The sequence below is a fragment of the Lacerta agilis genome, chromosome 8 (assembly GCF_009819535.1).
Source record: "Lacerta agilis isolate rLacAgi1 chromosome 8, rLacAgi1.pri, whole genome shotgun sequence".
Taxonomy (NCBI): domain Eukaryota; kingdom Metazoa; phylum Chordata; class Lepidosauria; order Squamata; family Lacertidae; genus Lacerta; species Lacerta agilis.
In genome coordinates, this window is record NC_046319.1 from 79,476,458 (window position 1) to 79,503,201 (window position 26,744).

General features: G+C 55.1%; 1 protein-coding gene across 1 annotated transcript; it reads left to right on the plus strand.

Annotated features, from left to right (window-relative positions):
• The first annotated feature begins 1,232 nt into the window (after positions 1–1,232).
• Positions 1,233–24,371, plus strand: AKT2 (AKT serine/threonine kinase 2). Its single transcript, XM_033158509.1, has 14 exons — positions 1,233–1,305; positions 11,988–12,101; positions 15,338–15,466; positions 15,703–15,814; positions 16,068–16,221; positions 17,454–17,585; positions 18,907–18,972; positions 19,854–19,922; positions 20,108–20,230; positions 21,537–21,665; positions 21,878–22,092; positions 23,576–23,663; positions 23,863–23,965; positions 24,177–24,371. Exons 2-14 carry the CDS (start codon positions 12,056–12,058, stop codon positions 24,254–24,256), a joined length of 1,446 nt encoding a protein of 481 aa, XP_033014400.1. The 5' UTR covers positions 1,233–1,305; positions 11,988–12,055; the 3' UTR covers positions 24,257–24,371.
• The last annotated feature ends 2,373 nt before the right edge of the window (positions 24,372–26,744 follow it).

Consider the following 26,744-nt stretch of genomic DNA (forward strand, 5'->3'; position numbering starts at 1 on the left):
TGGGAAGCTCACAGGCAGGACCTGAGCACAAGAGCCCTCCCCTCCTGTGGCTTCCAGCAACTGGGATTCAGAAGCATTTGAGGCCCTTCTCTAGGCAACCTTGAGCTCCCTGGAGGGGAGATGGAATAGGTACACAACACACCCCAAATACTTACTAGTGCTTATTGGGCTAGCTAGGCAGAGCCGTAGCCTCATTCTGCATGCAGAAACATCCTAGTTTCAGTCGCAGCATCTCTGGTTAAAACTAAGGGCGGGGGAGAAAGACCCTCTCTGAGTCGTTGCAAACCTGCTTCCCATCAGAGTGGATGGCACTGGGGTTTGGTGGGCGGGTGGTCTGGCTGCCAAAGGCAGCTTCTTCAGTAGGTCTGCAGATTCCTCCCTTTCCATACCTTGCATTCCCTGCAGTTCTGCTATGTCTTACCAACACCCCTGCGTAAAATGTGGTGAATGACCTGCCTGCCTTCTGAGCTGGGGGCATGTGGGGGGGGCAGGGGATTGCTCTAGCCAATACGTGCACATCCCCCCATCGTAATTCCTCCACTACGTGGCTTTTGACCTTTGTTCTCCTTATTTACAATCTACAGGCCACATTTCATTTACTATTTATTAAATTTGCGAGTTGCTTTACCTTGTCCAGGGCAGCCCAAAGCAACTTACGCAAATACATTAAAAGCAAGAGGAATGAGAAAGGCACTGTCATTATCACCCCTGCGAGAGCTGGCCATTTATTCCTCCTGGAGGCTTAACGGGCTTCCCGCCGAAGAGACCTGCTGCGCCCGGAAGCTTTCCCCTGCCCTGCTTCCATCCTGCACTCTGCGCATGCTCCTGCTCGAACCTAGGTGGTGGCAGTGGCTCCTCCCCCTCCTCCTCCCTATTGGCCGCGCCAGCTGCGGACGTGGAGAAGCCGCCTCTCGCCCCGGCTCGGGCAGCTGCGCATGCGCGAGAGCCCAGTCGGGCCTCCTCCTGCCGCGCAGGCGCCTTGACGGCTTAGCCGCGGCTCGGGAGCCGCCCGGGGCGCGCATGCGCACACGGCCCGAGGCGGCAACGGCGGCGCTGCTGCTGCTCGTCCTCGGTCTCGCGGCCCTGCAGCCTCGTCTCGCCGGGCTCCGCCTCGCTTCGCGCTTGCGCGCACCGCCCCGGCCGCCTCCGCCCCTCCTCCTCCTTCCTGCATGCGTGGGCCCGCCGGGGGGCGGGGTTTCCGGGAGCGCGGGAGCCGTCGGGCCTGACGCGGCGGCGGCGGCGAGGATGAGGATGGCGGCCCTGAGGGGGCGCCGGTAGCGGCGGCGGCGGCGGCGGAGGAGCCAGGTAGGCCGCGCCCCCCCTCCCCTGCCCTCAGTGGTATCGCCCGGAGAGACGCAGGCGCGCGCGCGGGGCACTGTGGGAGGCGAGGGAGGGGAGCGCGGGGGCAGAACTATCCGGCGGGGGGGGGGGACGCTGGGAAACGGAGGGAGGGAAGTGGGAGCGAACCATGGGCGCGGGGGGAGCAGAGGCGGCCGCGGGCGGGGCCTGCGCGGAAGGCCGAGCAGGGCGGCGGGGGGGGCTGCCTGGTGGGAGGAGGGGGAGGCAGGGCGCCCCTCCCCCAACACACGGCCTCTTTCTGTCTGCGCTGCCCGCCCTCCGGCCCTGGGAGGCCCGCTTGCTCGCGGAACCGCAGGGTGGGGTGGGACCCCCAGGGGTCATCTAGCCCAACCGCGCTACTCGTCACGACCGAAGCATCCCCAGCAGGCGGCCACCACGCCTAGAATCGCAGAATCAAGAAGAGTGGGACTGGGAGAGGTTCCCAGAGGTTTTCTAGTCGTACCCTATGCTACAGCGGCCATCACAACCGAAGCATCCCATGCAGATGGCCCCTGCGCCCCCCTGGAATCGCAGAATTAGAAGTGTAGAGCTGGGAGGGGTTCCCCAGGGGTCGTCTAGCCCAACCCCCTGCAGTGCAGTTGTGACAGCTAAAGAAAACCCCGTCGGAGGCTTGTGCATGGCAGCCTGGTCCCCGCGTCCTTTCCCCCTCCGCCCACCATGGTCAGTTGGGTTCCCCCTCCAGATAGAGGCTGTTCCACTGTCTCGCTGCCTCCAGGCCAGGTCTCCAGATGCCATCCAAGGAGGCCCCTTTGCTCACCAGCACCACCCCGGCTCACACAGCTGCTTATGGGATGGCACTGCCCTGTTTAAGGTGAGCCACTGAAGACACGAATTCCACTGCAAGGGGTTGGACTGGATGACCCTTAGAGGTCCCCTCAACTCTAGGGCTCTGTGGAATTGCCTTCCTAAGGGTGCTGCCAGGAACTGCTGCCACCTGAATGGCAACCTGGGGCCTGTTTGGTCTCCACGCCAGGCACCAAAATGTTTTTGTTTTTTTTTTGGATGGGTGGGCAGTGCTGGGTAGGCTATCTTGACACTTTTGCTTGCTCCCTATGGGCAGTGCTGCAGGCTTACTACTATTTTTCCAAGTTGCTCATGCATATGTGGAGAACGTATCCCATTTCTTCCTTTGGATGCTCCCTCATGGCCAGCTGATGATAAAAAGGGAGCCATAGGCTAGACAGATGCTCCTGGTCACACCCAGCAAGGTAGCAGCTCCAATCAGTATTGCATAGTGGTTAGAGCTGGGCTAGGACCTGTGAGTCCAGGGTTCAGGCCCCCATTTGGCCATAAAGCTCACTGGGCGTGACCTTGGGCCAGTCTCTTAGCCTAACCTACCTTGCAGGGTGGTTGTGGGGATAGAATAGGGAGGAAGAGAGCCATGTAGGGCACCTTGAGCTCCTTGGGGGTAAGGTGAGATAGAAATGCAGCCCAGCCAAGCAATTTGTGGAGGGGAAAGGGGATGAGGAATGGTGTGGATCTATATGTACATGTGTTTACATACTGGTGGTGATCCCAACCAGCTGCATTTGGGTTGCCCTTGTGGGAAGGCTGCATCTCAGAGCTGCAATCTAGCACCAAGGTGCGAGGAGCAAGGGGTTTTGTTTTGAAGGGGCCCTGCTTTTGAAACCATCCCCTGTGTTTGGGGGAATCCACAGGGGCTGCTTTCCGCTGGATGTCAGCTGACGTGCTAACCGCTGGGTCGCTGCTCTGCTCAGCGCCTTGTTTTGGGGCCTTCTCTGACACATCACCCATATTCGCTGCCCTTTTCAGTCTGGTTTCTTTGGTCTGTTGGCCTTTGGATGTTGTTGATCTTGGGCCACAGCGCGCACGGTTATGACTCATGCTGGTTCCCTTCTGTTTCGTTGGTTGAACGCATTTGAACGCACATGCAGAGAGAAAGTTGCCTCTTCCCAGCATCTGGACACTAGGCTGCCCTTACCGGTGTGTTTGTAGGACAGTCCTGAGAAACCGGCACTCTTTGGCACAAGACATGCCGAGGAACTAGAGCAGCAGGCCTCGGGGTTTGTTTTGGGGGGACCGAGGCGCGCTAATCCTGCCAGTTCCAGGCCTTGGGTGCCTGCCAGCCTTCCCAGAGAGGTATTGTCCCCTTAGCTGAAGACCACATTCCAGACTAGGCTTGTTAGCCCACAGCACATGGGAATGGTGCTAGGCTTTTGCCTGTTGCATAGGGGAGAGGGTTTGCCTGCCTCGTGGAGGTCGGGAGCAGATGAGTCACAGCTGGGGCCTTGGCTCTTTCAGAGCACATATTCTGCACTTGGGCAGGTAGCAGGCTTCCAGCACGGTTACCAGGGCCCCCCTTGTCCTCTGCTACCTGTTTCAGTCCACCTTGCAGTGACACCTGTGTGTCGGGCGTTTCAGGGCTGGTGTGTATATAACTCGTGTGTTCTGGCACCTTTGCACAGAAGCCCCCTGCCTCCTGATCCTTTGGGCTTCAATCTCTCGGTTGTGCGGGGTTTGCACGAAGGAGCAGGGTGTTCTTATGAAGGCCCCAGCAGGCCACTAAAAATAACTCTTAGAGCCGCTGCTCGACATTTAGGAAATATGCCGGCTGGCGGGCAGGCTTGTTGCTCCCGGACGGTGCGCTCACTTCCTCCTGCACGGCCTGCCCTTGGAATGTCTGCGCTGGGATGTAGCAACGGCCGGACTTGAAATTCCACTCTTGGGAAGAGAGATCTTGAAGAGGGTAGTATCCGCTTCAGATGCCTTCCTGGAAAAATGAACGGTGGGAGGACAGGGTCCTGGTGGAATGTGCCGTGGCTTTCATTTCTGTAATAAATATATATATTGCGAAGAAGCTGGATACGTTTGATGGAGAGTAAATAGTGTGTTACACAGCCACGGGATTTAGGAAAAGCAGGAAGATTTCACAAGAGTGGTTCAATCTGGATGGGTCATTGGTGTGTAGGCTTGGCAGAGGAACAGCATGCATGGGGAGAGGGAGGGGTCAGCTGCTTCTGTCTCCCCCCAGAGCCCTCCTGGTAGATTGAGGAGATAGCTTTGCCCCTTGGTGGTGTCTGAGGTTCAGGGTCTTGGGCCATGACTCTCTTGTTCTTCCAGCTCTTGCCCCTAGACCTCCTTGGAGGCACTTGAACCCATTTTGTAAATTTGGGTAAGAAGGAGCTGCAAAGTTTCTCGTGGCCTGAAAGTAGTAAATCTGCTCTGCTTTAAGCCTTGAGCCGGTCAGTGCACCAAAAATTCAAAAGCTTTGAAAGAATGAAAAGCATTCAAATGCAAAAGCTCAGATGCAAACTGTTGCCTTCCCAGGTTTTGGGGCTCCTCCTAACCGTTCCCTGGGCCTGTTTGTCAAATGCTTTCCCCACCTGTTTGTTGTTAATCTTAGCAGCTCACAAGTTCATGTTGACTATGAAAAAGTGCAGTTTCCTTTCCTTTGCTCAGCATCCTTGTGAAAAGAACAAATTACTTGCATAGCGCAAGACCAAAAGGAGCCCTTCTTCCTTCCTTCCTTCCTTCCATCACCTACCTTCCTGGTGGTTGCTCTAAAGGCCAGAGATCCTGAGGCAGTCCACAATCTGGAGGAGCTCCTCCACAGAACTTGCCTTCTCCCTTTCTCTCTCACCCTCTGGCTTTCCCCCACCCCTGAGGATCATCTCATCCAACCCCCTACAGTGTAGGAATTTGCAGCTGTCCCAGGCAGGGATTGAACCTGCGTTACCTGCCTGCTTTCAAATCATTTTTTTTTTAAATGGCGACAGCAAGGAATTTACCATTATAATGTTTTGTTTTGTTTTAAATGTAGTACTATGAAATGCTATTCCTCCTCCGAGTAGACCCACTGTGATTAATGAACATGGTTAATGGAGGGTTCATTAATGTCAAAGGGCCTACTCGGATTAGGACTAGCATTGGCTACCACCCTGCATGTTATAGATCAGGCATGTCCAACAGGCCGATCGATCTACCTGCCGATCACGGGTGTGTCCCTGGTGTTGATCACAGTAATAAGTAAAGTGAAAGTGATCGCCTGGGTCAATCATCTCCTTAAAAAAAAAGGTAGATCCCAGCCAATTTTTCTATACTGGGAGTAGATCACAGTCTCTTGGGAGTTGGACGTACCTGTTACAGATTGCCAAGACCCCTTATATGGCCCCAGCTGTTACAGAGGTTTTACAACAGGGCTTGGGGGCGGGGTGGAGGGAGGCACCTGTTGGCTTTCCAGATATGGACTCCATCTCCCATTGGCTTGAGCCACCATGACCAATGGTCAGGAATGATGGGAGTTGTAGTCAATCAACACCTGTGTCCCTCTCAGACTGCTGGGTTCCCCCCTCTTCCCTTAACTCCAGTCAATACCTCTCCCGTCCCTCTCTATCACACTCTGTGTGTTTTTCCTCTTCCTGGGGACCAGCCCCCCTCTTCCTCCCCCCTCCTGTTCCACAGGGTCACATCCTGGAGTGCGTAAACAACTCTGGTGCTCGCAGTATCTGAGTCACACATGCTCTGCAAGTCAACAAGTGTCTCTTCTCTCCCCCCCCCCCACTGCACTGCCTGCCCTCCCTCCCTGTGGGGTGAGCATTGCTGCTCTTGTGTGTTCAACCAGGGAGAGGAATTGGAATTAGCTGCCCTTCCTCTCTCTGCACCACCACCAGCAGCTGTGGCTTGGTGGCCTGGGATGGGGAAGCAGCCCAACAGCCTATGTGGTAGGGAACAGGTGTACAAAATGGGGAGGGGGGAGAGACCGGACACCTTCTCTGAGGGGTGCGCTCATGTGTGTGCGTCTCTCCAGGGAATCATAGAATCTTAGATTTGGAAGGGACCCCAAGGGTCTTCTGGTCCAACCCCCTGCAATGGAGGAATCCCAGCTAAAGCATCCATGACAGGTGGCCATCCAATTTCTGCTTTAAAACCTCCAAGAAAGGAGAGTCCACAACCTCTTGTGGGGGGGGGTCTGTTCCACTGCTGAACAGCTCTTAGTGTCAGAAAGTTCTTTTCCGAATGTTTAGTCAGAATCTCCTTTCTTGTAACTTGAAGCCATGGTTCGACTCCTACCCTCCAGAGCAGGAGAAAACAAGCTTGCTCCATCTTCCAAGATATTTGAAGATGGCTCTCATTTGTTGTTCAGTCGTTCAGTCGTGTCCGACTCTTTGTGACCCCATGGACCAGAGCATGCCAGGCACTCCTGTCTTCCACTGCCTCCCGCAGTTTGGTCAGACTCATGCCAGTCGCTTCGAGAACACTGTCCAACCATCTCGTCCTCTGTCGTCCCCTTCTCCTTGTGCTCTCCATCTTTCCCAACATCAGGGTCTTTTCCAGGGAGTCTTCTCTTCTCATGAGGTGGCCAAAGTACTGGAGCCTCAGCTTCAGGATCTGTCCTTCCAGTTGAGCACTCAGAGCCGAATTCCTTAAGAATGGATAGGTTTGATCTTCTTGCAATCCATGGGACTCCCAAGAGTCTCCTCCAGCACCATAATTCAAAAGCATCAATTCTTCGGCGATCAGCCTTCTTTATGGTCCAGCTCTCACTTCCGTACATTACTACTGGGAAATCCACAGCTTGAACTATACGGACCTTTGTCGGCAAGGTGATGTCTTTGCTTTTTAAGATGCTGTCTAGGTTTGTCATTGCTTTCCTCCCAAGAAGCAGGCGGCTTCTAATTTCGTAACTGCTGTCACCACCTGCAGTGATCATGGAGCCCAAGAAAGTGAAATCTCTCACTGCCTCCATTTCTTCCCCTTCTATTTGCCAGGAGGTGATGGGACCAGTGGCCATGATCTTAGTTTTTTTGATGTTGAGCTTCAGACCATATTTTGTGCTTTCCTCTTTCACCCTCATTAAAAGGTTCTTCAATTCCTCCTCAATTCCTCAATGGCTCTCATATCCCCTCTCAATCTCCTCTTTTCCAGGCTAAACATATCCAGCTCCTTCAACTGTTCCTCATAAGGCTCAGTTTCCTGACCTTTGATCATCTTGGTTGCCCTCCTCTGGACACCTTCCAGCTTGTCAACATCTTTCTTAAATTGTGTTACCCTTAATTGGACACAATATTCCAAGTGTGGTCTGACTAAGGCAGAAGAGAGTTGGACTATTTCTTCCCTTGATTTAAACACGACTTCTGTTGAAGCAGCCTAGAATAGCATTAGCATTTTTTTGCTGCAGCTTCACACGGTTGACTCATGTTCAGCTTGTGGTCCACCAAGACCCCGAGATCCTTTTCACATGTACTGCTAGTAAGCCGGATGTCCCCCATCCTTTATTTGTGCATCTGGTTCTTCCTGCTTAAGTGCAGAACCTTACATTTCCCCCTGTTGAGAATCATTTTGTTAGCTTGCGTCCAGTTCTCCAGTCTGTTAAGGTCATTTTGAATTCTGATTCTGTCTTCTGCAGAATTAGCTACCCCTCCCAGTTTGGTGTCTTCTGCAAATTTGATGAGCATCCCCTCAATTCCTTCACCCAAGTCATTTATAAAAACGCCAAACAATAACGGGCCCAGGACGGAACCCTGTGACACCCCACTTGTCACTTTTTCCCAGGATGACGAGAAACCATTAATGAGTACTCTTTGGGTTCAGTCATTCAACCAGCTACAAATCCACTTAACATTTACCTTGTTCAACTCACATTTTACCAGCTTCCTCACAAAAATATCATAGGGGACTTTGTCAAAAGCCTTACTGAAATCAAGATACACTATGTCCACAGCATTCCCCTGATCCACCAAGCTTGTAACTCCACCAGAAAAGGAAATCTGATTGGTCTGATGTGACTTATTTTTGAGAAACCCAAGCTGGGTCTTAGTAATCACAGCATCCTTTTCTAAATGCTCACAGACCGACTGATGAACTGTCTGTTCTAGGACCTCCCCGGGTATCGATGTCAAGCTCACCGGTCGGTAGTTACCTGGGTCTTCCTTTCCCTACTTTCTGAAGATGGGGACAGCATTTGCCCACCTCCAGTCTTCTAGGGACCTCACCCGTTTCCCAAGAATTCTCAAAGATAATAGACAAAGGCTCTGAAATTACAGGTGGGGGGGGGTTACCCCACCCCGAACACTCCTTGGTCATTTTCTTGCAACCTTTGCTTGGGCAGGCATCCCTCTGGGAAGTAGCAGGAGTTACAAGGTTGTTTTTGCTTTTTATTATAAAACACATCTGGCTGGGGGGATACCAGAAGCAGCATTGGATCCTGGGGTAGGCCTGGCAGTCCCTGGGCCCCTGACCTAGACCACCGCACTGCCCCCCTCTCCGCCGTGGCTTCCTGGTGACACCAGGAGCCTCGCTTTGTCATGAGATCTTCCAGGCCGCAGAGTCCCTCCTGCTTCCAGTTCTCCAGGCTTGGGCCTTGCAGGACATCAAGTTCTCTGCATTGACCCTTCTGCTGGAAGAGCCAGGCGAATCAGGCCAGCAAGGACTCGTTCCTGGAGAGCTGGACCCGAGTTCTCTTACTCGGAGAGAAGCAGAAGCAGGTGCGGCTCAGAACACCGACTTGCCTTTTACCCCTTCCATCCATTCCCAGAGAGGGGATCATGTTTAAAAGCAGCAGCAACAAGCCCAGACCGCTCTTTTCATTGCTTAAAACTTGCATTTCTTAATTTCACCAGCTGCCCTTTCTGCACAGAGGAGGGGTATCTTTGCCACCCACTGCCCAGGTGGGTTTTGGGTTTACACACCAGGACTCTGCTGCCCCGTCTCCCTTCTCAGCTAAAGGTCCCAGCCACTGTTCTCTGACAGCTGTGACTGTCACAGGGGCAGTCTCACCGTTGTTGCCTAAGCTGTAGCAGCCTGTAGGCTGGACTACTGCAATGCTTTATATGTGGGGCTGCCTTTGAAGAAGGTTCAGGAAACTGCAGCTGGTGCAGAATTTGGCAGCCGGACAGTCTGCAATACAACGCCAACTCTGTGTGCCAGTTAGTTTCCAGGTGGCGGTTGTGACCTATAAAGTCCCTCAAGGACCGACCCAGACCCTGTGATCACCACCTGAGGCCCATCTTCATGTGCCTCCTCCATGGAAGGTTCAGAGGGTGGCAACATGAGAACAGGCCTTTTCGGTGGTGTCCTCCGCTTGCGAGATGCTGTCCCTGGGGACCGCGCCGCCATCTTCATCTGTTTCCAGGTGCCCAGCAAAGACTTTGCTCTTTTCCTGGATGTTCGGCCCTCAGTTTGAAGGGTGGAATTTAGTGTCCTCGTTCACTGGCGTGGGATCTGTAAGTCCCACCTTTCCCCTGTAAAGCTGTGTTCTGGCTTAGTTGATCTTGCTTTGATTGCAAGGAGCTGTGGGCCACTTTCCGGGGAAAAAAGTGTCTAGCAAATGTGACAAACGCCATTGCCTTTTTCCCTGTTAAAAGGTGTTTTGTGGGGCCAGGGAGCAGCCATGCAAAATAAAGGGCTTTCATTTGGGTGCTTTTGAGTGGCGCTTCTCAGTCTAAAGACACAGGAGGCCTGCAGGTCAGCCTCTTAGACCAGCCCCCCCATCCCCATTTGCAGGCCTCTGCAATTGTCTGGGCTCCTTTCCACCTGCTCTCCCTTTCCCTCCTCCCCAGGTGATCCCTTTGCCCCACAGTTCCACGCTGGGCACCAGCAAAGGTGGGTTTCTGGCTCCTGTTGTCGCCCTTCGGAGGCCACCTTTGTTCCCCACCCGTCTCTTCCAGCTGCTTGGGGAGCAAAGCCAGCTGGGTGGAGGGGGGGCAAGAGGTCTGGCTCTCTCAGTTGAGCTCTGCAGGGCTCTGCCCTTTTGCCCAAATCTCTGTGCCTGCCTTCAGGAGTGGAGCCACTGTGTCTGGATCTGGCTCCCTTCGGGGAGGGGGGGGGCATTTTCACTCTTACGTAAATAACTCCCAAGGCCTGTCGCAACCCCACCGCCATTGCTGTCAGCCTCGGCCTCTGGAGCAACACAGGAGGCTGCCAGAGCTTTGCACAAGCACCTTCCTGGCTGCGGAGCGGGACCTCTCACTCGGTGTCGACGCACAAAAGCCAGGCTGATATCCCTTCACCCAGTGGGCGACCTCCATGCTCTCACCTGGCCTGAGCTGAGCTGTGTTTGGGCAGTGGGGCTCAAGGTGGTCCTGCTTCTGCTGAGTCTCATGAGCCCCACCCTGGAAATGAGGCTGGCCTCCCTCCAGGAGGTCATGCAAGGCCAGAGCTACAGGGTCCTCTCTGGAGGTTCCAGGTGGCTCACTCCTTTGCTGGGCGCGCAGGAAGATCCTTGCTGGGTCAGGCTAAAGTCCAGCGCCGTGTCCTTTGCACGGTTGGGGGGAGGCAAGTGCCCCTGGCAGGACGGAGAAGGAGCTGACCTTGGGTGATCCCCAGCGGGTCTGGTGGGGGCCAAGGGGGTCCGTCCTGTTGCACAACCCTGGAACCCGGGACTCTGGGGGTGCTTGGTTGCTTCCTGCCCATCGAAAACCCTGCCTGCAATGAGCTGGCTGGTGAAGTGGGGGCAAGGGAGGGAGGCACCAAGCGAGCCTTCTTCCCAGTGTGCCAGGATTTTCAGTGTGGGGATTTTTGTGGCATTGAGTGAGCCTTTAAACAGGTGTTTCCACCTGTCCACGCCCCCCCCCTGGATTCTGAAACGGTAGAGGCCCAGGAGGACTGTGCTGGCTGGGGCAGTTCAACCCTCACCTGTTAACTGTGACCCACCAAGGGGGAAGGGGATTCCTTGCTTGGACAGTTGGGGTGGGTGGGTGGCAGGTGGACCGGGGGGAGTTTAGGGGGCTGTTATACAGCAAACCACTCTGCTCACTTGGGCTCCCACCTTCAGAATGTTGCCTGAGCATCAATGAAGTGGCCCTTGGGAAAGAGGAGGGTAATGAAAGCCCCCCCCCCTCCACAGTCCTAGCACACACCCCCTGCACATTAGTTCAATGTCCCGCTCCCAAGTTGCCAGGGGGGGGGGCAGCCCTTTCCCTGCTTCTCTGGCGGCATCTTTGGGCTAGTCTTTGAACCCCTCTCCCTCTTTAATCCCATCAGGTGCCTGGGATTAATCTTTCTCTAGCTGTTTGTTTTTGCGGCTGGCCAGGGCTGCTCTCCCCTCTGAGCATGTGCAGTTGTGGCAGCTCCCAAGGGCCTCTTATCTGCCGCTGGTGGTGCCTGTTATCAGAGCGGAGCAAGGCGCTGGGGCAGATAAGGCCAAGGGGAAGTTGCCAGCAGGTGTAAGCATCATGGCGGGGGCGGGGAGACCTGGTTCAAGGGACCCCCATTGCCCTTGGCTTCTAATACCTCCCTAACAGGGGTGGGGGGGGGTCCCTCAGTCATCCCGGCCTTCCCCTTCCTCTGTGTCCCCTGTTGAGAGCTGCTGCATAGGCTTTCCTGGGCCCTGGAGGTGACAGCGTCTGGCTTTGCAGAGCAGCTCTGTTCCCTGTGCAAGACCCCCTCCGTTGGGGAGACCCGCCTTGCCGTGGGCTGGGCCAGTGGCTTATCCCTGGGGATCTGGGCCTTCCCGATGCTAGTGAGGCCCTCTGCTTCCACAGGGAGGCAGGGTTGGCACCCGCTGTGACTCTTGAGGGATCCATCTTGTTTTGGGGAAGAAGGTTTTTCAGTGTGGTGCTGGGGACACTAACAGTGGGTGGGGTGGGTGGGACGGAGGCCCTATAACTCGGTGGGAGTGGGATTCTTCACCATGACCCACACTGCCATTGTTCTCTTCTCTCCTGCCAGTCACCATTCCACCCGCGGCTCAGTGGGCAGAATCTAGTCCCTGTGAGCTCAACACGGCCACGTCAACATGAACGAGGTGTCGGTCGTCAAGGAGGGCTGGTTGCACAAGAGAGGTGAGCAGTGTACACACACATACACACACCTGAGATTTGACAAAAGGAGGGGGCTGAGAAGTTCTTGCTTTCCTGGAAGTGGGGGTCCTGCCCTGGAGGTTGCTGCACCAGGCTCTGGGTGGGACAGAGTCCTGTTCTGTCTGGAGGCTTCAGTAGGGAGCCCGTCTCTTAAGGCACCTAAGTTGTTGGGTGTGTCTGTCGCATCTCTGAATGAAGTCTGTGTTGGCTTCCTTTTGCTGTTTGCTCCTGGACAGGGCTTAGCCTCCCTCTTGTGTCCCTGAGGGGCCTGTTGCTGCTGCTGCTGCCCCCTCCTCTATGCTATCTCTGCACTCCTAGGTCTAAGTGCAGGTGTCCCCCAGTCAGATTTGCTGCTGTCCAGCTCATGGAGAGAAGAGTGCTCCCCATGGCTGCCTTGCGGCTTGAGCTTCTGGGTCGGAGGAGCATCAGAGCCCAAGCTCCTGGCAGGCGTGCAAGACTGCGCAGTGTGGGCCCCCTTGGAATCCTGTGCACGGTTGTAGTGTAAAAGGGGAAGCAGAACAGTCCTGGGGCTGGAGCAGCTCACTTTGGGGAGCCAGTGTGGTGTAGTGGTTAAGAGTGGTAGACTTGTAATCTGGTGAACTAGGTTCGCTTCCCCGCTCCTCCACATGCAGCTGCTGGGTGACCTTGGGCTAGTCACACTTCTCTGAAGTCTCTCAGCCCCACTCACCTCACAGAGTGTTCGTTGTGGGGGAGGAAGGGAAAGGAGAATGTGAGCCGCTTTGAGACTCCTTAGGGTAGTGATAAAGCAGGATATCAAATCCAAATTCTTCTTCTTCTTCTTCTTCTTCTTCTTCTTCTTCTTCTTCTTCTTCTTTTAAGTTTAGGGGAAAGGGCAAGTATTGGGGGACGTGAGAGAGGTGCACAGAACTGCGTGTGAAGAAAGTGGGCAGAGAAGTTTTTCTCTCCCTCTGATAATGCTAGTTCTGGGCTCATCCAGAGAAGCTGAATGTTTGGCAGATTCAGGACAGACGAAAGGAAGTCCTTTTCCATACAGCAAATAGTTAAACTGTGGAACTCCCTCCCACAGGAGGCAGCGATGCCCAACAATGCGAATGGCTTTAAAAGAGGAGGAGGCGGATTTGTAGGGGGAGGACAAGGCTATATCTGCTTGGCAGGGTGGCTGTGTGCCGCCTCCAGCATTGCAGGGCGCTTGCTCCAGTGGAAGGGAATCTAGAGTGGGGAGAGTCCTGCTCATGGCTCCCCATTGGGGCGGCTGGCTGGCCATTGGGAGAAAAGAACACTGGACTACATGTGAAACTCGAAAAATTAGAATATCTTGGAAAGGTTCATTTCTTTCAGTAATTCAACTTAAAAGGTGAAACTAATATATGAGATAGACTCATGACATGCAAAGCGAGATATGTCAAGCCTTTATTTGTTATCATTGCGATGATTATGGCGTACAGCTGATGAGAAACCCCAAATTAACAATTTCAGCTTTGGGGTTTCCATCAACTGTACACCATAATCATCACAATTATAACAAACAAAGGCTTGACATATCTCGCTTTGCATGCCATGAGTCTATCTCGTATATTAAACTCCAGTAGCTAATGAAAACAACTGCTTACATAAATGGAATTTCCCAAACTACCGTATTTTCCGGCGTATAAGACGACTGGGCGTATAAGACGACCCCCAACTTTTCCAGTTAAAATACAGAGTTTGAGATATACTCAACCGCAGATTCTCCACCCGGCGTATAAGACGACCCCCGACTTTTGAGAAGATTTTCCTGGATTAAAAAGTAGTTTTATATGCCAGAATACACAGTATTCTAATTTTTTGAGTTTCACCCGTAGATGGGCCATTGGCCTCATCCAGCCCGCTTGTCTTACGTTCTTGGGGTGCAGGAGTGCCGACTCCTTTGCGTGCGGTTAGACCTTGCCTGCCTGACCCTTTCTGGCTGCAATTCTCTGGCTGTTTGGAGGGCAGCATGGAGGTGGCCAGCATGGGTTTGGCGAGGAGGCACCCATGGGACACACAAGAGCCGAAGCTCCCTCCTTGTCCCTGGATGCCCCGCTCCCCGCAGTCTGCGCGCGTATGAATGAATCGATTTATTTTGGTCACTGACCAGAATCCCGGTCTGTGCAGTTTTCTTCTGCTCTCCGCACTTGGTGTTGTGCTTGGTGCCTTGGACCCCTTGGCTTTTGCTAGTCAACACTTGTGGAAAACATGGGGGGGGCGGACTGTGAAATCTGGGGTGAGCAATGTGTGAGCAATGGGGATGTTTATTGCCAGAGCCATGACTTTCAGCACGAGCCTCTTGCTCCCGAAACCCTTCTTTGCCCCCCTACTGCAAGTCCCCTCCTCCTCCCTGCTCCCTCCATGGCAGTCTCAGCTGTCCCCTGAGCTGCTCCCCCCCCGCTCCGCCCCACCCCGTAGGGCTGTGGCTCCAGCAAATTCCTCCTCCTGCTCCTGCAGACAAATATAGATAGCAGCTGGTGGCAGCAGCCAGGTCTGCCCAGAGGTTATTTTGGTCACTGGAGCCAGAGGTGGAGGGGGCTGCCTGGCCCTGCTGAGGGAAGCCCCCCCCCCCGTGCGGCCACTGGGCCCTGCTAGGGAGTGAAGGTGCCCTCGCAGCCTTGGCTTCTGCAGGCCAAAGGGAGAGTCTGGCCCTGGGGGAGGCAGTGCCGGAGCAAGGGCTGAGCCACCTCTCAGATTGGCTCTTGCCAGAAGCCAAAAAGGGCCCTGGCTCTGGAGATGTGCTGGGAGGGGCAGCCCACCTCACCCCTGAGCACTGGAAATCCTCCCCGAACCCTCCAAAGCGGCCTGCAGGTGTTTTTCCAGGTGTGCCTTTAAGGAGCACAGAGTTAATCTATGGAACTCGCTCCTGCAGGAGCTGCTAATGGTTGCCAACCTGGATTGGACAGATTCATGGAGAAAGAGAAGGCTTGAGAACAGGATGCTGGGCTACATGGGGCTCCTTTTCATCCAGCAGGCTGCTCATGTTCTTATGACAGGGTTGCAGAGCCTGGCTCCAGGTGTCCTGAGGAAGCGGGCGAGGGTTGGGCTTGGCCTGCTCAGCTTCCCTTGGCAGAGCAGGAGCCCCTTGCCGGCCTTGGAGGGGAATCTGCTGCCAGGGGCGTCAGTGCTGTTGGGTCGCAGTGCCCTTTCAAAGGCAGCCTCCTGGCAGGCACTCTGCACGCGCCTCTCGCCCCCTCCGGCCTCTCACGCCTCACCCTTCTGTTTTCCAGGGGAATACATCAAAACGTGGAGGCCCAGGTACTTCCTCCTGAAAAGCGATGGGTCTTTCATTGGGTACAAGGAGAAGCCGGAGACATCAGACCACAGCCTGCCCCCTTTGAATGACTTCTCTGTGGCAGGTACGTCCTCCCCACCCACCTACTACCCCTGCCCTACCCCTGGACCTCCAGGCGGACTGCAGTTAGAACGCAGCAAAACGCCAAGCCTCTCCCTTTCCTCCCACGATGCTGTGCTGGGGAGGGGATCATCCCCACGTGTTTTTGAGAGGGGGGGGCAAGTAGGTGAATCTGCTGCTCCTCTTCCTTGTCCTCGGAGAAGGCCCAACAGCCCCCTCTTCTTCCTCCTCCTCTTCCAGAATGCCAGCTGATGAAAGTGGAGCGGCCCCGCCCCAACACCTTCATAATCCGCTGCTTGCAGTGGACAACCGTCATCGAAAGGACGTTCCACGTCGACTCCCCTGATGAGCGGTGCGTCTGGCTTTGGAGAGGGGCGCCTGATCCCACCCCACCCTGCCCTCTGGGCCGCTGGGGCAGCTCCACTCGGCCACCCCAGTTCCACCAGGGATGGGGGCTCTTGCTTGCACCCAGCCTCTGGCTGCTGGAAGGGCTTTGTCCCCGATCCCCGGGCACTGGGACTCTTCCAGCCAGCGACTGGTGCCCGCTGGCCGGCCTTTGTGCCTGGGTGGCTCGAGTGCCCTGACTTCCCCTGTGCTGCCCGCAGGGAGGAGTGGATCCGGGCCATCCAGATGGTCGCCAACAGCTTGAAGAACCAGGAGCCGGAAGAGGACAGGATGGAGTACAAGTGCGGCTCTCCCAGCGACAGCACAGGCGCCGAGGAGATGGAGGTGGCCGTGACCAAGACCCGGGCCAAGGCGGTAAGGAGTGGGCGGGGAGGGGGCTACCTTCCGCTCTGGCTCAGTGGAGCAAGGGGACAAAGAGGCGGTTCCCCCCGGCTTCACCAGTCTTTGCTATGCTGCGTTTAACCACGGACACGGACTCAAAATGTTCACGCTTTTCAAATGGTGAAGGTGCCTAGTTCCCCCCCCCCCAGGCGGCTGATAATGGCCAAAAATGATCAGCATTCCTGTGTTTTTTCCTTTAAAAATAAATAATATATATAAAAAATTCTAAACAATAAGAACAAGAAGCATCCTCATTCCAAAACAGGAGCTGTAAAACACAAAAACTGGAATTCACGTAGGAGCAGCACACGGAATAACCAGTTTGGTGTAAAGCCAATATAACATATGGAACTATGAAAGAATAGGGAAAAATAATCAAACTACATATAATATATACCAAATCACAATACACATAAAAAAATGAAACAAAACATAAATACAGTGTGCTGTTTTAAACTAGAGGATGCTTTGAGATGCACTGAAGTAATAAAAGGAATTAAGCTTTGATTCTGAATATTCATATAACTATGGCACCACCTATTGATAGAAGAGATGCTGTTGTTTTTCCACAGGTGACCGTAGTTCACCAAAGAAGTGGGTGTGGGGGTGATTAGGAAAGTTATGTCAGCCATGCAATAAGAAGATTGTCATGTACGTCTGTACTCATGAAATCTATGAAGTCAGCTCAAGTTGTAATGAAACTCTCTCTCTTGATTTGTCCTTGTGCAAGTCTCAAATGTTCAGACCTTCTATACCAGGGGTCGGCAAGGTTTACTGGCCACGGGCCGGATCACTCCCACGGGGATAGTCCGTGGGCCGGACTGGTGCAGCGCAATGCCGGAAATCGTTTCTGTGCATGTCTGCAGCGCCAGAAATCTCTTTGCGTGTGCCCAGACGCTGAAAATCATGCCTGCGCAGAAGCAATATTCGGCATCTGGACATGCGCAGACACGATTTCCAGTATCTGCGCGTGCACAGATGCAATTTCCGGCACCACTCGGCGAGTCCCTGCACCGCGCTGTGCCGGTTTAGCGCAGCGCACGGAGGGGTTGCTGAGTGGGTGGCTTGGTTCGGGGGTGGCTTGTGGGCCAGTAAAACGGTCTTTGTGGGCGGCATCCGGCCCATGGGCCGCACGTAGCCGACCCCTGTTCTAAACTGTGACGGTCCTGGTTTCAACCCGGCCTTGTGTTTTTCCTTGTTAAAAGACCATGAATGACTTTGACTACCTGAAGCTCCTTGGGAAGGGCACTTTTGGGAAGGTCATCCTCGTGCGGGAAAAGGCCACGGGGCGCTACTACGCCATGAAGATCCTGCGCAAGGAAGTCATCATTGCCAAGGTACGGGGCCAAGGGGGGGGAGGCAGGCTGCGGAGTGACTTTGACGTGGGGGGCGGAGACACCTCCCGGGTTGGGGGGAGGCGGGATTTGCCTCCAGGCAAATAGCAGGCCACGAGTCCATCCTCAGAAGTCCACGTGGCGTGAAATGCCAGTCGGGATTCCCACCGGGGCTGTGCAGAGCCATAGTAGCCTGTGGGTGACTGAGCGAGGGGCAGAAGAAATGAGAGAGACAGAGAGAGAGGGAGGCAGAAATGAATAAATGGTCATGCTGGGTGCAGTCTCTGTGCAGCCCCACAAAGAAAAGCAGTGCTGGGTGGGGGTGTTGTGTACTGGATGAAGCAAAGATCACCAGTGTTGAAGCAATGATTCTTCAATATCAACTTCGTTGGACTGGTCGTGTTGTCCGGATGCCTGATGATCGTCTTCCAAAGCAACTACTCTATTCCCAACTTAAAAATGGAAAGCGTAATGCCTGTGGTCAACAAAAGAGGTTTAAAGACTGTCTCAAGGCAAATCTTAAAAAATGTTTCATAAACACCGACAACTGGGAAACACTGGCCTGCGAGGGCTCCAGTTGGAGAACAGCCTTTACCAAAGGTGTCATGGGCTTTGAAGACGCTCAAACTCAGGGCGCAAGGGAGAAACGTGCTAAGAGGAAGGCACACTCGGCAAACCCTCACTGTGATCAACTCCCGCCCAATGTCCCCACTGTGGAAGGATGTGTGGTTCCAGAATTGGCCTCCAAAGTCACTTACGGGCTCATTGTTAAAACCGTGTTTATGGAAGACAATCTTACTCGGCTACGAGTGTTCGCCTAATAATAATAATAATAATAATAATTCATTTATTTATGCCCCGCCCATTTGGCTGGTTTTCCCCAGCCACTCTGGGCGGCTCCCAACAGAACGCTAAAAACAGAATAAAATTCCAAACATTAAAAACTTCCCTAAACAGGGCTGCCTTCAGGTGTCTTCTAAAAGTCAGATAGTTGTTTATTTCCTTGACATCTGATGGGAGGGTGTTCCACAGGGCGGGCACCACCACCGAGAAGGCCCTCTGCCTGGTTCCCTGTAACCTTACTTCTCACAGGGAGGGAACCTCCAGAAGGCCTGAAGAGCTGGACCTCAATGTCTGGGCTGGACGATGGGGGTGGAGATGCTCCTTCAGGTATACTGGGCCTTTGAGGCCGTTTAGGGCTTAAAGGTCAGCATCAACAACTTGATTGAAAGTTGGCGCTAGAGGGGGCTGAGCTACCTATCGCTTGTTCATGTCATAATGGGGCCGTTTCGGGTGACGATGCTTTCCTCCCTGTCTTTCGAAGGACGAGGTGGCCCACACCGTCACAGAGAGCAGAGTCCTGCAGAACACGAGGCATCCTTTCCTCACGGTACGTATGCATTCGGGAACGTGTGGGGCGGAATGGGCGCCAGGCGTCCTCTGATGCCCTGCGAGATTCTGTATCTGTGCACAGAGTGGCTGCTTGTGGGGCCAGGGGGGAGAAAGAATGGAGACTCGGTTCCTCATATGATAGACCAGTGAAGGGGCTCTGAACTGGAAGTGTCAGGCAAGGAGCAAGACACTGGGGTCGTGGCCGAGAGCTCAAGGCGTCGACCCAGCGCGCGGTGGCTGTGAAAACGACAAATTCCATGCTAGGGATCTTCAGGAAAGGGATGGAAAATAATAGTGCCAGTGTCACAATGACAGATCTATGGAGGCAGTGAGGGCACCAACCTAGACGGGTTGAAAAGAGTAGGAGACAATTTATGGAGGAGAGGGCTTCTTCTCATGGCTCCTAGCCAGGGTGGCTCTGTTCTGCCTCCACAGCGATGCTTCTGAATCCCAGTTACTGGAAACTGCGGGACAGGAGAGTGTTGCTCTTGTGTTCGAATCCTGCTTGTGGGCTTCCCACTGGAGCATCTGCTTGGCCATGGCAGGAACTCGAGACAGTCTCCCTCACCCAGCAAGGCATAGCTCTCCCCCTTGCATGCATTTGTCTTGCAGGATTTCAACCAGCTGGTTGTCACCTGTGTAAGGTTAAAACTGCACAAGTTAGAAGTGCATAAGCTGTGATGGTCCCGTATTCCCTTCCCCGTCTTGGGAGGTACACAAAACAAGACCTGTGGGCAGCAGCTGCCTGGGAAGGCTCAGTGAAAGGGGCTGGGTGCTTGCTGCTGCTTCTCCTGCGCCTAAAGTTTAATAATAATAATAATGGGAGGCTGTTGACGCACCTTCTCTCTCCGCGGTGACTCTGTGAACTCCCTTTTCCAGGCACTGAAGTACGCCTTCCAGACCAACGACCGCCTCTGCTTCGTCATGGAGTATGCCAACGGAGGGGAGGTCAGTGTCTGCTTGGGGTGGGGTGAGGGGAAGAGGGACACAGTCCTACTTGTGACAGGAGCCACGTGGCCGAGCATAGTTGCACCCGTGGCCCTGGGGTCCCCAGAAAATCATCGCTGTCGGCTGCCGTCCTTCATTCTTCCTGCTGCTCACCTTCCGGGTGTCCCTCTTCCCTCCCCGTCCAGCTGTTTTTCCACCTTTCAAGGGAGCGAGTCTTCACCGAGGACCGTGCCCGTTTCTACGGGGCTGAAATTGTTTCCGCCTTGGAGTACCTGCACTCCCGGGACGTCGTCTATCGTGACATCAAGGTAACCCCGTGCGGAACACCTGGTTTGGCCTCAGTGTGGGTGTAGCGGTTAAGAGCGGTGGACTCGTAATCTGGTGAACCGGGTTCGCTTCCCCGCTCCTCCACATGCAGCTGCTGGGTGACCTTGGGCTAGTCACACTTCTTTGAAGTCTCTCAGCCCCACTCACCTCACCGAGTGTTTGTTGGGGTGGGGGAGGAAGGGAAAGGAGAATGTTAGCCGCTTTGAGACTCCTTCGGGTAGTGATAAAGTGGGATATCAAATCCAAACTCTTCTTCTTCTTCAGCACAAGGAGCTCAAGTGGGAAGCAGATCCTGCCTCCTTACGCACAGAAGTGGGAGCTGTATAGGCTCCCTTTTCCACAGGAGGTTTTGCCTTTGCCCACAGCATTGAGCTGGGTAGGGAGGGAAGGTTCTGCAGTAGGAGGAGGCACAAAGCGGGCCATGCTACTTTTATAACTAAAAGCCTCTTTGCAAAGTTACCAGTTCCTGCTTTTTTCACCACCAGACCACCAATGGAGTTTCAAATGCCCTTGAAGCAGAATGCAATAAAATAGTTAGGATGCCAGAAGAACAAATTTGGGAAAGAGCACCAGCAGGCGTGCAAGCAAAACCCTTCTCCTGGTGTGGGGATTGTAGAACTGTAGAGTTGAAAGGGACCCCAAGGGTCCTCTAGTTCAACCCCCTTCAATGCAGGAATTCTCAGCTAAAGCATCCAAGGCAGCCTTGGCCAGCCAAGCTCTGCTTAAAAACCTCCAGGGCTGAGGGCTTTCCACGGGGAAGGACCCAGCAGGTGGGCTTTTTTGAGCAAGGCAGTCCCAGACTCAAGGCCGCTGTAGCCCCTGGCCTCCACCAATGGGCAAGAGGGATGATGCCCTCCTTGCAGACATCCTGGGCCCTTCAAGTGGTATACAGTGATGGAGCAGCCCTTTGAAGGCCTGGAGTCACACTGGGGGCCAGGGCAGCACAAAGACTCTGTCCACACAGCCTGGGTCACGCCAAGATGTGACCAGGCCAGCTGTGAGCTTGGCCACATCTACTTTAGAATCGTAGCGTTGGGCCACCTAATCCAACCCTGTGCAGTTCAGGAATCTTCTGGCGTACGATTGCAGCAGCTCCACACCCAGGTGGGGATGTTGGCTCCCTGGTTTCTGGGTCAGCCTACAGGGGTAAGGAACGAAATGCATGATTCCTCCTGCTTCTGGCTGTTCCCAGTGTGTCCTTCCCACCGCCCACCTCCTGGGGACCCACCTGAGCAGGATCTTTCCCTCCCCGCCTCGCCCCCTGACTTGCCTTTGCGCCTCTTGCAGCTGGAGAACCTCATGCTGGACAAGGACGGGCACATCAAGATCACGGACTTCGGGCTGTGCAAGGAGGGCATCAGCGACGGCGCCACCATGAAGACCTTCTGCGGGACGCCGGAGTACTTGGCCCCTGAGGTACAGGGGAGGCTCTTGCCCTAACGGCTGGGGAAACCGAGGGCTGAGATGATGAGGGGGGTGGCTGGCTGGCCGGCCTCTCTCCTACTTGCGGTAGCTGTCGCTGCCCCCCTTTGTGGCTGCCAAGGAAGGGCCACCTAGATGAACCCGGCTCGCTCCGCTCCACATCCTGGCTGAGCCGCCCCTGCTTTTCTCCCCCTCCCTCCCCCCAGGTGCTGGAGGACAATGACTACGGGCGTGCCGTGGACTGGTGGGGGCTGGGCGTGGTCATGTACGAGATGATGTGCGGTCGCCTGCCGTTCTACAACCAGGACCACGAGCGCCTCTTTGAGCTCATCCTCATGGAGGAGATCCGCTTCCCTCGCACGCTCAGCCCCGAGGCCAAGGCCCTGCTGGCCGGGCTGCTCAAGAAGGACCCCAAGCAGAGGTGGGCTTTTCGTTGCGTGTGTGTGTGTGGAAGAGGCCATCTGGCCAGGGCGGGGGGGGGCGGGCAGTTTTCGTGCTGCCATGAGGTCAGTGTGGCAGAGCAGAATTTAGCACGGGGATAACTCAAGCAGAGTTGGTTAGTTTCGTAGTTGGGATCACCTAAATGTCCTCAGCATCTCCACCCCCATCGTTCAGCCCGGACACTGAGATCCAGCTCCGAGGGTCTTCTAACAGTTCCCTCAATGCGAGAAGCAAAGTTACAGGGCCTGGTTCGGTAGTGGCACCCGCCCTGTGCAACAGCAACTACCGTATTTTCCGGCGTATAAGACGACCCCCAACTTTTCCAGTTAAAACAAAATAAAATAAAAAAATTCCTTCCAGTAGCACCTTAGAGACCAACTAAGTTAGTCTTAGTTAAAATACAGCGTTTGAGATCTACTCGGCCACAGATTCTCCACCCGGCGTATAAGACGACCCCCGACTTTTGAGAAGATTTCCCTGGATTAAAAAGTAGTCTTATACGCCAGAATATACAGTATTTGACTTTTAGAACAGTGTTTTTCAACCACTGTTCCGCGGCACACTAGTGTGCCGCGAGATGTTGCCTGGTGTGCCGTGGGAAAAATTGAAAAGTAATTATAAAATACTTTCTTTGTGTTTATTTGATTCCTATTCAAGAGAATTACTTTATATATAGTCAATATAGGCACAGAGTTAAATTTTTTAACATTTTCTAATGGTGGTGTGCCTCGTGATTTTTTTCATGAAACAAGTGTGCCTTTGCCCAAAAAAGGTTGAAAAACACTGTTTTAGAAGACATCTGAAGGCAGCATTGTACAGGGAAACTTTTTAAGGTTTAATAGTTTGTTCTGTTTTTGTATAAATATTTTGGAAGCCGCCCAAGTGGCTTGGGTGTAAATATTGTTGTTGTTATTTTTTATTGTTATTGCTATCATCATCATCAAATTTTATTGTGGCCTCTTTGTAAGCTGCCCTGGAAGCCTTCCCCTGGAGGGATATGGAGAAGCACAATGAACCCCAAATTCCACTTCCCAGGGTTGTGGGGCAGTGCCCATCAAGTGAAATAAACTGTGGTTTTGGCTGCATAGTTCTTTGGTGACAAGCAAGGAGGTGGTGTTTTTCGGGGGGAGGCGCTATACTCTGGGAGAAAGGAGGCTTGGAAAGAGTGCAGGCCAAGCTGCTTCTTAGCAGATGCTTTTGGACGACAAAGCCCATCAGTATCCTGCGGCCGTCTGCCCAGGGGGGCTGATGGGAGTTTCAGTCCAAAACACCAAGTGGGTACTTGGCTGGCACAGAATATTGCCAAGGCTGTGGAGCAGCGAGAGAAAGTTGTCCCCCCACTGCCCCTCTTGCAGGGGGGCTGGGATTGGCTGCCACCCAGGTACAGGGACTCCCGCTGGAAATCTCGACTGACCCCCCCCCCCAGTTACTGTGGTTACAGGACCCCTTTGTTGTGCCCGCAGGTTGGGGGGCGGCCCCAACGACGCCCGGGAAGTGATGGAGCACCGCTTCTTTGCCGCCATCAACTGGCAGGACGTGGTTCAGAAAATGGTAAGGAGAGAGAGCCGGGGGGGGGCACAGGGGGCCTCTGACGTGAAGACACAGCAGTCATTTCCCTGACCCCCGGCCGCTCAGGTTGTGTGGGGAGGGGAGCCTCCTCAGTTGCCCCCCAAGCTGCCTGGGGTCGGGGGGGGCGTGTCAGGGTGGCGCCAGGACCACAAAGCGAGCTTGGCCCCCTTTTTCTCCCCAGCTCATCCCGCCCTTCAAGCCCCAGGTGACGTCTGAGATCGACACCCGGTACTTTGACGACGAGTTCACAGCACAGTCCATCACCATCACCCCTCCTGACCGATGTGAGTGACAGAATCCTGGGGACCCCAGGGCTCATCTAGTCCAACCGGCTGCTGTGGGCTGAGGGTCACATTCCCCCTTTTGCAGTGCTGGGGGTGGGGTGGGGTGGGGGGAGTTGTTCCTTTGAATCCGCTTGCGCCCCAGGTGGTGAGCAGCTTTCCGCCTCCTTTGACCTGAGTCTCCCCTCCTCTTGCCACCCTTCTTCCCCCACAGACGACACCTTGGACTCGCTAGAGGCCGACCAGCGGACCCACTTCCCCCAGTTCTCCTACTCGGCCAGCATCCGGGAATAGGGGGGCAGCGGCACTCCCCCTACAGTGCCCCCGCCAGAGCGACGGTGGGGCTTGCAGGACGCCTGGACTCTCTGCAGGGGGAGGGTGCCCCCCCCACCGCCCGTCTCACTGGCCCTGCAGCACCCCTACTCCGGGGGGGGGGAGGCCCAAACCGCCTCCCCCACCAGGCAGCAGCAACAGCAAGGGCGGCCCTGCCCCCCCCACAGGAATCTGCTTGGACTACGGGAGCCACCGCTGCCGCTCCCCCCACCTGCTGTCAAGTTTTCAGCGCAGATGGACTTGGAGGAGACTTTCCTCGACTTTCAAGGATCTGCGCCCTGCCCTGATGGGGGGGCTTGTTTTCGGATGTTTGCTTGGAAAGCTCCCTGGGCAGGAGAAAGTGCGTCTCCCCACCCCACCCCACCCCACTCCACCCTGCCTGGACATTGGTGAAGCCAGGTGGGGGGGGGCGGTCACTGGAGGAAGAGAGACAGGAGAGCCTGGGGAACTCCTGGAGGGCAAACTGACATGGAGCGTGTGCTGCAGAGACACGTTTTCTCCGAGGGGGAACCCCACCCTTTGCCGGATGGCCACTGACCCCTCTCCAAATGCTGCGGGGGGAGGCGTGAATACTGATCCCACTGCAGCGGAGACAGACTGCGTCACCAACGGTTCCAACTAGTAGTGGGGGTTTTTTTTGGGGGGGGAGATGGGGGGCACACCTTTCTGAGCTTTGGAAAGCAGCTGTGCAGAGTTCCTGGGTGCTTCCCGCTGGCTTCTTCCGGGGCTTCTCGGGGTGTGTGTAGAGGAGGGCAAAGGTGGGCTCACACCCCTGATGCCACCACCCTCCCCTTCCACACACACACACACCCCAGCCTGCTCATCCTCCTGTGGGGCAAGGAGTGCTTCATGGTGCCCTCCATTACTGGAACATGGCTGGGTGGGGGGAAGCCCAGGCTCCTCGGAGGGACATGGAGTCTCCCAGGGTTTCCCTCCCTGGCCTCCTGGCTGGGGGAGCCTCCCTCGCTGCACCTCAACGCCGGCGGTGTGGCTTGTGCAGTTGCTGCTACCTCTTTGACTGCGGGCAAAGCGTTGACCTGCCTGGAGCCCTGGAGAGGGAAGGAGGGATCAGGCCCTGGGCGATTCCTAGCTCCTCCAGCCCCCAGCAAGCCTCTCCCCCGTCTTTCTCATGGCTGGTCCAGTGGCAGCTTGGCCTTCCACGCTTGTCCTGGCACACCTGTTAGTGCCCGCCTTCCCTCCCTCCCTCCCTCCCAACAGGCTTGTGGGCTAAAGCAGCCCAGGGGTGGCACTGCGGTTTGGGCATGAGAGCCTGCGGCCCTGGGTGTCTGCTTGTGCGGACGGATCTCTCATCCCCCTCCCCAAGCGGCTTCGTTTGGGGTTACCTGGGCTAGATCTCTCCATCTCCCTTTCTCAAGTCTGCTGCCTTGTTCTCGGCGGGGCAGAGGTCCGGTGGCAGAGACGTTTGCCTCCTCCGGCAGCGCCCACCTGGAGAGCAGAAGCAAGGCCCAGGCTCCTTTGCCAAGACCACCACTGCCTTGGCCAAGGAGAGACCCCTTCCCCGTGGGGATTCACGGAGTGACGGGGATGTTGCAGGAAGAACTCCTTTTGCTTCCGGGCGAGGGGAGGTCCTGGTGGCCCCTGGGCAAAGGGCCCATGGAGTGGCTGGTGCCTGAGTCTGTGCACCAGGTTGCGCTTCTTGCAAGTCGGCTTCTCCCTCGGCTTCTCCCTCCCCGCGACACCCCCCCCCCAAGTACTGCAGAATATCCAGGGAGGGGAAGGAGTGAAAGACTGGGTGTCCCCACCTCCCTCACTGATGCTAAGCCCACTGCACCCCTTACTATAATGAGCTTTTTAGGGGGGGTTCTACAGGCTCCCCCTAGCAAATGTGTTTTTGTTTTTGCAGGAGATGGGTGAGGCAGTTGCCCCTTACAAGGTGCTTATGGGTTACTTCGCTGCCGTAAGGCGGGAATGTTGGGAACCCTTTGCTTATCCCTTTCTGGAAATGCAAGGAACAGAGCAGAGGCTTCGCAGTGCCCAGGAGGGTCGAGAGAGCAGCCCTTGTTCTCCTGAGGTCCTTTGAACCAAAGGGCATTGTGGGGGGAGAATCTGCAGAGAAGGGGCTCAAAAAGGGCAGAGTTTCCTGGAGCCTGACTGAGGCAGGGGTGGCTTGTGAGGGGGGTGGCCCTGGGAGGCCCCCCTCCAGAATGATCGATTGCCCCCCATGGCCTGGCCTGACCTCCTTTGGTGCAGCATCTCTCGAAAGGGCTGAGGAACCTTTGGGGAGAATGAGACGGCCCCCGTTGTGCAGAGCAGGACTGGGGTTGGGGGGCTTGGCCGGTTAAGAGGGAGCCTGCCCAGACCGCCATTGCTAAGCCCCCTCGTGACCTTCCGCCAACCTTGGCAACGTCCCAGCATCCAGCAAGCGGCTTCCAAAGAGTGCTGTGTTGCCCCTGGGCTCCATGCAGGTCAAGCCTTGCCCCGGCTGTCC

Coding starts and splice junctions, on each gene's coding strand:
- AKT2 (XM_033158509.1), top strand. CDS start 12,056: ATGAACGAGGTGTCGGTCGTCAAGGAGGGCTGGTTGCACAAGAGAG. Junction 15,467..15,702: donor GAATGACTTCTCTGTGGCAG/GTACGTCCTCCC, acceptor CTCCTCTTCCAG/AATGCCAGCTGATGAAAGTG. Junction 15,815..16,067: donor GTCGACTCCCCTGATGAGCG/GTGCGTCTGGCT, acceptor TGCTGCCCGCAG/GGAGGAGTGGATCCGGGCCA.